General features: G+C 53.7%; 1 protein-coding gene across 6 annotated transcripts in view; it reads right to left on the bottom strand.

Annotated features, from left to right (window-relative positions):
- GRIP2 (glutamate receptor interacting protein 2) overlaps positions 1-13310 on the bottom strand; it is a 95167-nt gene extending 81857 nt beyond the window's left edge. For all 6 annotated transcript variants that reach the window (XM_053929690.1, XM_053929692.1, XM_053929691.1 and 3 more), the window contains exon 1: positions 13208-13310. In XM_053929690.1, the coding sequence (XP_053785665.1) occupies positions 13208-13262 (55 nt within the window). In that variant the 5' untranslated portion in view covers positions 13263-13310. The remainder of the gene's footprint in view (positions 1-13207) is intronic.
- Between the last annotated feature and the right edge of the window lie 477 nt (positions 13311-13787).

Here is a 13787-nt window from a genome sequence, read left to right as displayed (position 1 = left end):
GAGGGCCACCTGCCACCTCCCTCCAGGGTGCCTGGAGGGCCAGGGCTGCTGCCCAGCACTCACTCCCCCCCACCCCAAAAAAACCATTATACAGATTTCTAGATAAAATATTTTTTTAATGTTTGATTTAGTGTCTTTGGAGCTGATTTTGTGAGCCCCCACTAGGTGCCAGAACAGCCTCTGAATAGCCCCAGGAGGCAGAATCAGCCCATTTCACACAGAAGGGCAGCTCAGAGCAAATACAGGCCCTTTGGGACGCCAATTCTGGGGCCAAGGGAGTTTGGGGAAATGGCTGATATGCAGGTCCAACTTGTCCTGGGGCAGCTGTCAGAGGGAAAAGGTGTGAGTTGCAGCAAGAAGTAGGCAGGTCAGACTTCAAGGAGGCCAGATGACAGTCCCAATGCACTCTGTGCAGCAAGGAAAACTCATGTCCTGACTCCCTTCACGAGGAAGGAACAACAGTGACAGCAGCTAGCTGGCTCAGCTGGGCACCTATTGTGTCCCTGGCACTACAAAGCTTTCCCATGACTCTCAGAAGACTCCCAAACTCCTCCCCTTGGCCTGCAGGGGCCCTGCTAGCTCCACACCATTCCACTCTCTTGCTCCCTGCAGCCAAGTTGGCCTCCATCCCTCCGATACACCAGACCCACACTTGCCCCAGACCTTTGCCCCTGCTGTTCCCTCCATCTGGAATGTTCCTCTCCCAACTCTTCCCTTGGCTGGTCCCAGAACAAATGCCACCTCCTCCAGAAGGCTTTCCCTGACTACCCCAACACTCTCTTTTATGTCACCCTGTTTCCTTGGCTCCTGAGCAGTACTTTCCCCCCGTGAATTCTTATTTATTTTTCTACCTATTTATGGCCCATCTTCCTGTTGCATAAGGACAAAGATTCTGTCTCATTTACTGCTGTATCCCAGCATTTGGAACAGTGGCTGCCATATGGTAGGTTGTAGTTAAACAATAGGAAAATGAGTCAAAGGAGAAAGAAAAGAACCAGCCCACACGGGGTCTGAGTGCCCAGGCTGGGATGCAGACAGGAGGGAGGCTGCACATGCCAGGGGTCTGGGCAAGAGGAGGGCAGCCCTTCTGTCTCCCCTGCAGGTTGGTTCCCTAAAGCCACTGTGCTGGGGGGAGGGGGTAGCTTTCCAGAGGGAGTGGGGAGGCCTCACGGGATATGAAGAGGGAGAAATGGCCTAGAACATGAGGAATAGCAACACTCCAGGAGATTATGAGGCCATTAAAAATGACAAGTGTAAGAAATAACATTTGCGGGGGAAAAGCCTGCATAGAATTGCATTACAGGCTGACAACAACGAAAGGAAAGCTGAGTCCTACTGTGGCCTTAGTTATAATAGTTAAACGCTGGGAAAACCCTTGTCATCCAAGCTGGGGGGAGCAGGAAAATCAACTGTGCCCAGAACAGCCACTCCATGAAACAGTCGGCAGCTAGAATAAGCCAGGGAGATGCTGACCCCACAAATCTATGTGAAGAAAAAGCAAAACATAAATCAGCCTATGTAGTATGAGTTCAACAAAAATAGACAGTAGAAAAAAGATTGGAAAGAAATGTACCAGGGTGTCCCTCGATATTGGGCTGATGGAAGATAATTTTAATTTTCTTCTTGGTCTTTCTTTCCAAATGGGTGTATGTTTAACCATAATTACATGCTTAATCAGAGAGAAAGTAATTTAAGGGGATATATCTCTTTAATAACAGCAAGAGTCCAGGGAAATGTGTACATATTAGTGCTGTGTGGAGAAAGTAGGACATTGCAATGTCTTTTTTTGTTTTTTACTGATATTGCTGTGTTTTAATTACTTAAAATAGTTTAAAGGCCCGGCAAACATTTCCTAAGGTTTTTAAAATTGGAAACATAGAAAAAAGAACCATGAAACTGGTCAACGGGGGCGGGTTGAGAGGCCAGTCGCAGCTCCGGCATGAAGTGGGAGCCCTCTCTCCGAGCCTCAGTTTCCTGGTAGGTAAAATGGAGTTAACCATCTTTGTCTCCCGTTCTTGTTGCAAGATGCAGACCTCTATCAAAAGGGGTGTGCCTGTGCCCAGCACTTACTAGGTGCTCAGTAAATTCCGCTGCCCTCTGCCCTCCAAGCAAGGGGGAGCCCAGCCAGAATCCTTCCAGCTACTGCCCAACAGGTAGGCAGACTTTTCCTGCACACTCAGAGGAGGCCGCCTCTTCTGGAAGGACGGGAGGCCACAGTGATTTATATCCTCCTGGGGCCCAGCCTCACTTAAATACAGTTGCCCCCAGCCCCGTCCGCCCTCCAGGACTCCTAGAGGCCAGCCCAGGGCCAGCTGCCCGTAAACCTCCAGACATAAATCTTGTCTGATGGAGGCCCAATTCCATCAGCACAGAAGGCAAGCAGTAAATCCAAGGCTCCAGGGACTCTGGCAATGGAGTTTCCTGGGAGAATTAATTTTTCACCCTGGGATATATTATTCCCACTGCACAGGAGAGCGGAAGCATTGCTCACTGGGATGAAATGTGCTTGTTTGAAGGAGCTTCCCATGGAGGTTCCCCAACTGGGCTGCCAGCCCCAGCTCACTGCCAGCTCCCACGGCTACCCATCCGGGGACCTCCAGGACAGGGACCTTTGGGCAGGCCCCTCACACTCAGCCCCCTCAAACCTGCTCCTGCATACCCCCCAGCTCAGTGAAAGGGACATGCATAACCCTGCAGCCAGAAAACCCTGAGTACCACCCAGCCCCCCCATCTGTCCATTGCCACATCTCAAGGCATGCACCCTGAGAAGCCATTCGAAGCTGAGAACTACGGAGGAGTGAGCCCCTGGTGGGTAAACTAAGGCAGGCTAGACATCAGGAAGAGTAGAGGGGAGATCCAAGCTTCTGGTGTTTGAGAGGCAGAGCAACAGGCAGCAGCCCGTGGGGCCTCAGTTCCCTGTCCGTGTGCTCTGTGAGGTCGGGGAGCTCCTGGTCTTCCTCAGCACTGTGCCCCCCATGTCTGGTATATAGTAGGTGCCCAAAAATTGCCTGCTGATTGAATGGATGACTTAAATAATACGAATAAGAATGTTTTGTAATGTGGAAACTGCAAATGCATTCAGCAGCTCCCTGTGGAGCAGGGTCTCTGTCCCCTCCACGCTGAGGACTGTCCTGGTCTGCCCCCAGCCTGGGGCCTACAGCTCAGCACAGAGTTTGGATGGGGTTGCTTTCAGAGAAATGGGGAAGAAGGTCTTAGAGGCTCCGGTGCTACCAGTGGGAGGCTCCATCGAAGTTTTCCGAAGCTGAGTCTCTTGCCAGCAAACCTGCCTGGACAGACTTTCTCTCCAGCAGTGAAAGAGAAGGGGACGGAGGGAGGGCAGGAGGCTATCACAGCCCTGGGAAGCCCCCTTCTAACACAGTCTACCTGCCTCACTCAACTGAAGAAACTGGGCTCAGAGAAGAGAGGACTTGGCCAAAGTCAGCCCACCAGGATATGAACCCAGGTTTAACTGTTGCCAGAGGCTAGGATCTTTCCATTAAATTAACCAGCTTGCTGGATTTTAGGGGCCCTAGTGTCCACAATTGGTGGGGGTGCTGAATGTTAGACTTGAAGCTCTGGGCTTCCAGGTGCCCAATAAGCAATGCTTTCCCCAACTCTCCATGGTGGTCGAGCACAAAGGATGGGGCTGCTGCCTCGTTTCCCCATCTGCAGTCTGGTTTCCCGCTTGACCCCCTCCTTTGGAACTCTGGTCCCAGACCCCTGTGGTACTGGCTCCTGGCTGAGATCCTCTTCCCAGGCTGAGGACATGGGGCCACAATGCTACCACCATCTGACTTAACTATGACCTGCTCCATTGTCCACACCCTTGCCTGGTATGCTCCATAGGCCAGGGCCCAGTCCAATGCCACCACACGCAGGGACTCTGCTTGGAACCATGGCATCCCCAGCCCATCCCAGCCTGGGCTTGTTTCCTCCCTTCCTTCCCCCAGTCACCAGCATCTGAACCCAGAGAGCTCAGGAGCCTGGTTTCTGATACCCTTGTCCACCCCCCAATCCAGCTCTTACAGAGCAGACTGTTCACCTGAACTTTTGACTTACTTTCTGGGAGAACAGTGAATTGCATCACCCAGAAACACCATTCCTGGGGAAACACTGAGTGGATCCAAAAGCTGTTTTGACACTGCTTCGGATCTGGTGTCTTGTCTGCTTTCTCAAGCCTGAGTCTAGGAGCCTCCCCACTGGGCTCTGCAGCCACTCACACCACTGATCACCATTACTCCCGTCTCCAGCAACCCCCCAAATCACATGAGGACAACTAAGACCACTGGCCATATGCATTGATCGAGCCTATGTGATTCTGACCAGTGGACACGAACCAGGCACAGACCAGTTGTACAAAATGCGTTGTGGGTCCAGCCGTCCTATGTTCTTCCAAGACAACCCTGGACATTGGCTTAGGGAGACCGACCAATGGCGATGCCTCCCATCATTCACAAGGCCGCAGGCCAGCCTCCCTTCTTAGCTTCAGGGTGAGATGCAGGTGGCAACACACTGTCTCCCAAACACTCTGGAGACCACCATCATCCAAGGTTTCTCAGTAAGGATGCTGGTGGCATTTGGGGTGGAGAGTTCTTGGGCCAGGACTGTCCTAGACACCCCAGAGACTGCATCTGTGACCTCCTCCCACTAGACGTCAGGTGCTTTCCAGGGACTGTGATGACCCAAAGACACCCCAAGTCTGTCTGAAAGTTCCTACTGGGGAGCCACAATCTAGTCTGACCTTTGGAACACAACCCCAATTCAAGCTCCTCTGGGCTCTGTTTCCGTGACCCTAAAGATAGGGAGCTCCCCCCCTGTCAGAGAGCACAGCCCATGCTTGTCCAGCTGCAACCAGGAGAAAGCCCTTCCCCCCAGGCGCTGGGACCGCCTCCCTGTGACCCCTCTCTCCCCATGGGGCCTGGCTCTACCCTAGTTTTACCTGTTCTCTCTGCCCCGATGGGCCCGCTCTGTATCCCCACAGGAGGGGCTCTCTGCCCCTCCCCCTTCACCTGTTCTTGCTCTTCCCTCAGGGTAGCAGGTACAGAATAGGAAGTATACCTTTCACCGTCTTGCTAAATAGTGACCCAGTCTGTACTGGGAGCTGAGGGGCTTCAGTCCTTCTTCAGCCCTGCCCTGGACTCTGGGGGCATGGGTCAGACACTCAGTGGGGATGGGGCACTGGAGGACTCAGGGCAGATCTACAGGGAGACCTGTGACCTACGGTCACGACCAGGGCAGAGATTGGGAGCAGACAGGCTACCCGGTAAGATCTTCTTTCCCTAGGGACACAAGTGCTTCCTCCCTTCTTTGCTTGAGGCCTGTTTGGAGTGTCCAGACAGAATTGGAGAACCAGTTTCCCGGGATCAACTCCACATGCCTGGGAATCCTGGGGAGGAAGTTGAGTTCAGCTTGGGGCCAGAGAAGGGCACTCTAGGGCCGAGACAAGCACCTCCAAAGGACCCCGAAAGAGCCACACAGGAGCCCAAGCCCTCCTCAGCTCCACAGTAGTTTAAAATATCTTCTGCAGCAAGACTACCTGGGTTCAAGTCCCAGCCCTACTTCTTATCTGCCGCGTGCCCTTAGACAAGTCACTTAACTTTTCTGCCTCAGTTTTCTCATCTGAAAATTGAGATTAATAATACCTTCCACAAAGGGCTGTTATAAAAATTAAAATTGTTAATATATAAAGCACTTGACCCTAACAACCATTAGCTGCTATTATTATCGTTAATAATATTATTAACCTCACACAGTCTCGTCACCAAAGTCCCTATTGCAATGTGACTCTTCAGCACCACCCCCGCCCCGTTTCTTCAGGGGCTCCCACGTTCACAGGCACAAAGCACTCTGCACATTTCCAACTACTTTCTCTTCCACTGGATTTCTTTGCCTCCACACAGCATTCCTTTGGGGACGGGATTATTTTCTGGTTTTCCTGAGGAGGAAATGGAGGCCTAGATGGAACAAGCAAGTCACATGAGAATCTCTCACAGAATCAAGAAAGATCCCAGATTCCCACCTCCAGCCCACTGCACTCTCTGCAGCACCCATCCGGCCACCGGCGTTCAGGTATGGTGGCTACTCGGCGTGGCCCTGCAGGGGTCAGAGCCACAGAGAGAGCTGAACACCCAGCGCCAGGCGTGGTTCTACCGCTGAGTAACTGGATGCCAGTCGGCCTCCGTGAGTGCACCCCACTCTACAGCTGGCAAAGGCCTCTCCCACCTGTTACTCTGGGGCCTCACGATAACTCTGCTGGGGCTGATAATGTTCCCATTTCACAAAGAACAAAAGTGAGGCCCAGAAAGGCAAAGTCACACACATGCAAGACCTTCATACGGTCATACGGCTTGGGAGCAGCTGTGCTGGGCTGGAAGCCGGCCCTTGTGGCCCGAGATAGAGGTTCGTGTGGGGAGCGGAGAGGGGTGGCAAGTGCACGCTAGCTAGGGAGGGGCTTTTAGGCTCCATGGGGAACCCCTTGCACACCAGCACCCAGACCCAATCAGGTGGCCTCTGAGCCTCAACACCCTGGTCACCAGGCCATTAAGGGAAGGATGTAAACGTGATCAGCCCAGGGCCTGGCTTACGGTAGCTGCTCAACGAAGGTCGGTTGCTCCCCCTTCCTTCCCCTGTTTCATTCACCACTCAGTGAGCACCCGCTGGATGCCGGTCTCTGCACTGGGCACTGCGGACCACAGATCGGATGGGTTCCTGCTCCACGGAGCTCTGTGTCTAGTGGACCAGAGAGATGAGACACACAGTGACATTCCAAAAGTAGAGCCAGGGTGGAAACGTGGTGGGAGAGACTAGCTGGGGGTAGAGGGGCCACCAAAAGCTGCATCTTAGGCTTGGCCTTAAGGTGAGGACCAGCAAACAAGAATTTGCTGGGTAAAGAAGAGGTTGGGGGAGAGGCACTCCAGGCAGAGGCGGCAGCCTGAGCAAAGGATGGCAGGTAGCACAGAACATGATCTGTGAATGATTAAGGCGGGAAGAAAGGTTGCTGCAGAAAGATTGCGAAGGACCTGGGATACCAGTGGCCTCCAACTCCAAAGGGAGTATGGCTTGGCCCTCAGAGTCTTTGTTTGAATTGATGTTTAACATTTCAAGTTGGGAGATAGTAAGTAACACTGCATTTTTAGCTTTTCTAGAAAAATCAGAAGATCTGGCAGGCTGAGCCAGGGCTCCTACGAAGCATACTTTCTGGTTCAATAATGGCCCCCAGGTGCGTTTCACTCCTGTAGTTCACAAATATTTATTGAGCAACTGCTGTGTGTCGGGTAGTGTGCTAGTCACTGGGAAAGCAGTGGGCAACAGAATAGACACAGCCATGACCCTCGTGGCACTTACATACTAGCAGGGGACAGAGGCACTGAATACGACACCAGGCACATAACAAAGTCAGGCAGGGCAAAGTGCCAGGAGGAAAAAGAAAGTTATGCGGCCACAGGGCTGATATTTTAGGTAGGGTGGTCAGGGAAGGCCTCTCTGAGGAGGAGACAGTTGCAGAGATCTAAGAGAAGAGAGTGAACCCCATACAGACAGGGTGGGGCAAACGTAGGTTTACAGTTGTTCGTATGGAAACTAATACAATGACTGACAAATAATCATTCAAGCACGAACTCTGTGTCTCGCACACTCACAACTGTAAATCTACTTTTGCCTCATCCTGCCGAAGGTGGAAGATCAGTCCAGCAAGTGCGAAGACCCTGGGCCTCCTTCATTCATCTTTTGGGTCACCTGGGCTGCCCTATTAGGCATTCAAGTGTGCAATCTGCACAGTGTGTCAGTAAAGAAGCACAGTGGGTAATGTGTGAACAGGTGAAAACCACCCCCAAATGCATGTTTCAGATAATACCTCTGACCCATGGAGAGAAGACATGGGAAGTGGGGAGGTGGTCAAACTTCATAGTATAATTTTTTCCAGTGGGGGAAAAATCCTTATTAGGATGACAGGGAAGAGGCAGAGAACATGACACATTAAACTTAAGCCTAGAAAAGAGGAGCCAAGCATGGGAGCAGGGAAATCCTCATGTTCTTTCTCACCAGCTGTGTCATCTGCCAAGCCCTGCGCAGTGGGGGTCCTGTGGAGGCGGGGCAGGGGGGGGGAGACAGTGTGAGAATACTAAACCTTCTGCAGCCCTGGAGCTGCTTGGTTGCTGTTGTTGCTTTTTTTGTTGTTTTCCAAACCACCTGAGCTGCTGCTTTAGGAAGTCAACTACAAAGGGAGCACTTTGATGGGTGTTGTTTGTGTGTTTCCCCATCCCTTTCTAAGCAAAATTAAAGTGCAGATTTCCTGTTCTTTTATTCACAAAGCAGAAGAAGAAGAGACACTATTGTTTTTAAGGGAGAAGGAAGAAAGAAGGAGACCTGTAATCTTATGTCATCCTTCGCGGCTGGGATCGGGGAGGGGGTGATTCTGCATGCCAACATCACAGTCCGCATCGCAGGACAGAACTTCCGCCACTCGGAGGTTCATTTGCATTTTTGGAGGTACAGAGAGATGTTTAAAGTCAGCTCCAGTGTTGACCTACAGTTATTAAAAGCAAACAAAAGATCCTTTCCCGAGTCTGGCTGGTTCTTCTTAAATTTATCTGGGCCCCACTACCTGATTTAAGGCAATGAGCAGATGTTTCACAGCAGGAAGAGCATTAGCTCCAGATGTCGCCGCTTTGTTCAAGACACGCACACGCATGCACTGGCAGCCACCCACACATATACACAGGGCTCGGGGCAGCAAACATTCACAGCTCCCCTCCCGCCACTTGGCATGCTTGCATGGACCATTTGTAACCTCTGCCTGCAGTTTTGACAGAGAGATGAGCAGCGGGAGTGAGTAGCCAATCATATCCCGCCCCATCGTCTTCCCATTGTCTCCTAGGTAACCAGCACAGGGACACATCAGCTAGCCGGGTACCAGGACACATACGCGCGTGTGCACACACACTCTCCCCTAACAGTCCACGACTGCAGAGACACTGGCTGTCAGAACCCTGGACAGCTCTCCGGGACGGCATTCGGTGCCTTTGGTTCCTGCCTTTCTGGTAGCTTCATCTTCTACAGCTGTCGCACCTCCGCGCCTTTACTGATGCCATTCCTCTGTCTGGCATGCCTCTCCCCACTGCCATCTCCATCGATCAAAGCCTTGCTCATCTTCAGAGCCAGCCTAAGTCCTTGATCAAGACTTCCAAGGCTCCCATAAGAATAAAATCCATACTTCTTCCCGTGTGTAGATCTAGCTCCTCCATACTCATCACTCCCCCTCTCCCTCAGCCCTTCTTTCTCTTCCTTCAACAGGTCAAACTGGTCCTCCCCCCACTACCCCCTACAGACCAGGGCTTTTCTTGGTACTTGCTGTTCCTTCTGCACCCACAGCTCTCCCTTCTGCTCTCGGCATTGCTGCTGCACCTTCTTGTTCTTTAGTCTTGACTCAAGAGTCACATTCTCAGAGAGGTCTTCCCTGACCACCCTAGACCATCCAGCTAAAGAACTCTCCTTCCCCAGGACTCTCCTCTACATCGCCTTATGTTCCCGTGTTGCCTTCATGTCACTGATGACTCTGAAACTATCCCATTCCTATTTATTTGTCTCTGTCCCCCTTCCCCACCCCCTGCACCGAGTGTAAGCTCTGTTACAGCCGGGTCTTTGTCTTTTTCATGGCCATATCCCCAGTCCCCAGAACAGCACCCAATAAATATTTGTTGGATAACTAAAAAGTCATTTTCTCCTCACCATTATTTCCCCATCTCTCTAATAAGAGGGCTGGGCTTGGTGACTTCTATTAACCCTCCTGGCTAACATTCCAACAGTCCATTAGTGAGCAGAAAAGACAGGCATATGGAGGAAAATTAATCAGGCCACACCATGGGAGGACTCTGCTGGTAGAAATCTGACCTCAACTGGGTCACAGTGCCCTCCGCCTCTGAGCGCTCTCCCTGATGGGAACTCGCTGCTGCTTCCAACTTCACATTCCCCGAGCACTAGGCACCTTGAACTTTTGTTATCAGAGGGACTGGGGGCAACTCCAAGCGGAGAACTGGCTTCCTGCACCGAGATCAGCAAGTGCCTGGGGGCAAGGGGAGGGTCCCCCTGAAGCACGTACTATGATGAATAGAGGAGAATGTGTGGCTCTCTGCAGGACCACAGACCGTCCAGGTGGAGGTTCACTAGAACACGAGTCACACGCACACATCTCAGAAGCATCACGGAGCTAGAATCACAGAGTTCCCCAGTCCCAGTGGCTGGCTGCACGCGTGTCTCTTCAAGGCACGTGACTACTACTTTAGGTTCTAAACGTGGTGCAGAGCGATCCCAACACGTGCGCTATGTAAGAACGTGGTGAATACAACCGTCCTTTTGGTCAGCCTTATTGGCCAAGGCCAGGTGGTGGATTCAAATAGCCACATGGTAGACACAAGCATAGGTCTCCAATCCTAGGACTGGAGAGCCTCAAGCTGGCCACTCATAACCCAGAAATCCACTTTCAAGTCCTGTTCTCCACTGACCAGTGCACCAGATGATTTCCCCAAATCTGAAGTTACGGTGGATATAAAGATGGGGAAAGGAGGAGCAGGATTAGTATTTCTTTAGCATCTACTATGTGCCAGGTCTTATGAGAGGATATGTTGACACTGACTCTTCGAGACCACCCTGCAAGGTTCCCCTTCCTGCCTCATGGGTGAAGAAAAGACACTGAAGCTCAAAAGAATTCATTAGTGTGCCCAAGGTCACATAGTTGGCAAGAGGAGGGGCTTAAGTCTGGGACATGAGTCTAGTCTCCAAGCCCACTCTTCTTTCCCTAGAACCTTAAATTATACCACAGAATAAGAAGATAAGCTGGTCTTGTTCAAAACATCTCTTCTGCTAGGTTGCAGCTCTTTTCTGAGGATGCCAGATTTATGGCCCTGTTTCTTCATCTTTGACACTCTTGGATTTGGCTGACCTCCCACCATGAGCCTCTCATCAAGCCTGACCCACATCCCAGAACCTCTCATTTGAGACCCAGCCCACAGGAACCAATTTTCCTGTGGCCTGGAGAAAGCCAGGGATTTGTCTTTTTAAAATAGTAATTTCCTGCTGGCGCGGGTAGATGCCCCAGCCACCCTCTGATTTAGTGCTGAGCTCAAGGATCAATCTCAAGTAAGATTTTCCAAGGAAAACTCAAATGCTGGGTACCTTCTGGCGCCATGGGAGGGGAAGTAGCCTCCTCTCAAGGGATGCGGCCAGTACAGGCAAAACAGCGGTCAGTGTCACAAGACTGGCATGCCTCTTACACGTCACACCAGAGCCTCAGGCACACTCACATGCATCTCAAATGCATCATCCACGTGCCTCCATGCACATCTCACATGCACACCGTCCACATGCCTCACTCACACCACACACACACACTGCACACACAAGCAACACACACGCGCACACACACACCACAAGCTCCCGGCGGCGGGGAGAACTGGGAGGAAGAGAGCAACTCCCCAGAGACCCTGCAGGACAGCTGTTAGGCCCTCCCCTTACAGATACAGAAAGTGAGCCTAGGAGAGCGGGAATGACTTGTCCAAGATCACAGAGCATGCTTGTGGCTGAGCTGCCCCGATTTCTGAAAAACCAAGTTCAGCCTGTAGGTGGGCGGCGGGCACAAAGCTCTGCAAGGTTTCCTTCTCAATTTACTCCACTCCTTGGGGGCAGGTCCATTGAGGAGGGGCACTCCTCCATGACCCCCTCCTTGTCAGCAGCCCTAAACCTCTGCCTCCTCCCTTAACCCCAGGGAAGGAAACCTGAGTACCCTCTGTGTCCTAAAGCTGTGCCATCAGCACCAACTGAGGTGGGAGGAAGAATGGAGGGTCTGCACCCTGGACTGGGCAGAGCTAGAGGTCTGCCAGGGGCTTGGGGCACCAGCTAAAGCCTGATGGGGGTCCACTGGCTCTGCTCCCAGGCCCTCGGAACCTAGGGCCCCCGTAGGGACAGAGGTTACACACCTGACTAGCTCCAGGGACAAGACAGGAGGGACAAGAGACCAGGTCTCAATAACCACCCCCCCAAGCCCCACACAGGAGGTCTGGGTTGGAAATGGACCCTTTCTGATGAACTGTGCCAAACTCAACTTGGCGGGCAGATAGGAAGGGAGGTGGGGCTAGGGGACTGGACACCACCAAAATCTTGCGGGTCACATCGCAGCTTTACCACATACTGGCTGTGTGACCTTGGGTAAAAGGCTTCCTCTCTCTGAGGCTCAGTATCCTCACCTGTGAAGTGGAAAAAATAAGAGCGCCCTCCTGATCGAGCGGCTGTGAAGGTTAAAGACAGAGGCAGATGTGAGGCGCCAGAGCACATAGTACGCGGGGCCTGTAAGTCCGCCATTATGCCCCCCTAATTGAGCAGAGTGTGGACAGCTGTCACATCCACCGCACTCTGTCCCGTACTCACAGTTCTGGCAATTTTCAATTAGCACCGAAACCGAACTTTCTTTGCCTATGGTAGGACCTACCCGCCGGTCCTTCTTCCTTCTCCCTCCGCTACAAGCAGTTCTGACAACAGGTACTGGGGTGAAATAGACCCAGACGCGCCCCAGCGCAGGGGGCTGCGTCGCAGCGCTGCGGCAGGGCCGGGCTCGGGCTGGGGCTGCGCGGCCGCGTCTACCCGCCCCACGAACCCCCTGCCACATCCAGTCTCTTTGCAACTTTGAGCAGCTGAAGAGTCTGGGGTCGGCGCTGCGGTGCTCTGGAGCGTGCAAAGGAAAGTTGGTCCCAGCGATTGCAACACGGGGATCCAAAGCCCCCCGCTGTGAGCGCCCGCACCCTGGCTAACTCGCGGCGAGCTAGGAGGCACGTGGCTGCCGCGCCGGCCGGGGGCCAGCTCCAGCAACCGGACTCGCCGGACGCTCCGGGGATGCGCCCTCGAGGGTTCAGAGCCCGCGCTCCAGCCCCTGGAGGTCGCCTTGTCCCGGGTCCCATCCTGTGAGCCCTGCGGAGCCCCCCTGCAGGTTTCCCGTGGGCTAGGTTGACCTCCGCACCGTGCGTTTTGCGGTGACCCCTACAAGCTGCCGGCTTCAGAGGCTCACCCCTCCCGCTCCTTGGATGTAGACGCCTGCCCTTCGCCACCCACGAGGACCCTCACCAGGCGCCCCCTGCGTGTGCGCTCCCGGCTGGCTTGCCGCTGGGTCCGCCCTCCCTGCCCGGCGCTGCGCCGGTGCTCACTGGCCTGGGCCGCGTCATACCTTCGTCCGGCAGCCGCTGCAGGCAGAGCGCGAGGTTCCTCCGCCAGCCCCGCATCCCGGCGGCCGCCCTGCGGCCCGGCCGGGTCTCGCCAGCCCGGCCCGGGCCCGGGCCCCGGCCCCGGCCCCGCCCCCGCCGGGCCCGGAGGCGCTGCGCAGCGCTGGGGAGGGCCGCGGGCCCAGGGCGCGGCAGGCATGGGCTGCCGCGGAGGGTCGGGGGTGTAGAGGCGGCCGCCAGGCGCTCCGCTCCGCTCCTGAGCCGGAGGCTGAGCAGAGATGCTCGCCGAGAGCGCGCACTTTCTCCCGCGCGGGGGGCGGGGCGGCGGACCCGGGCGCGAGAGAAGGAGCCTGGAGACGGACCCAAAGGGGCCTGAGAGGTCTGACCGCCCCTCCCCCGCATCGGTAACTCCAAGAGCCCCCTCACACACCATCGCCAATCGCCCCCACTCCAGCTCTTCAACTCTCATCGTAGGAACGCTAATCACCACCGATTAGTTAATGAGTGAATGAATTAGTGAATAAGTGAATAAACTGTCGAATGAGTGAATAAACAGGTGTAAGGGTGAGATAATAAGTGAATGAA

Source organism: Desmodus rotundus, chromosome 8, assembly GCF_022682495.2.
Source record: "Desmodus rotundus isolate HL8 chromosome 8, HLdesRot8A.1, whole genome shotgun sequence".
NCBI classification, from domain to species: Eukaryota; Metazoa; Chordata; class Mammalia; order Chiroptera; family Phyllostomidae; genus Desmodus; species Desmodus rotundus.
This window is presented reverse-complemented; position numbering and strand designations above follow the sequence as displayed.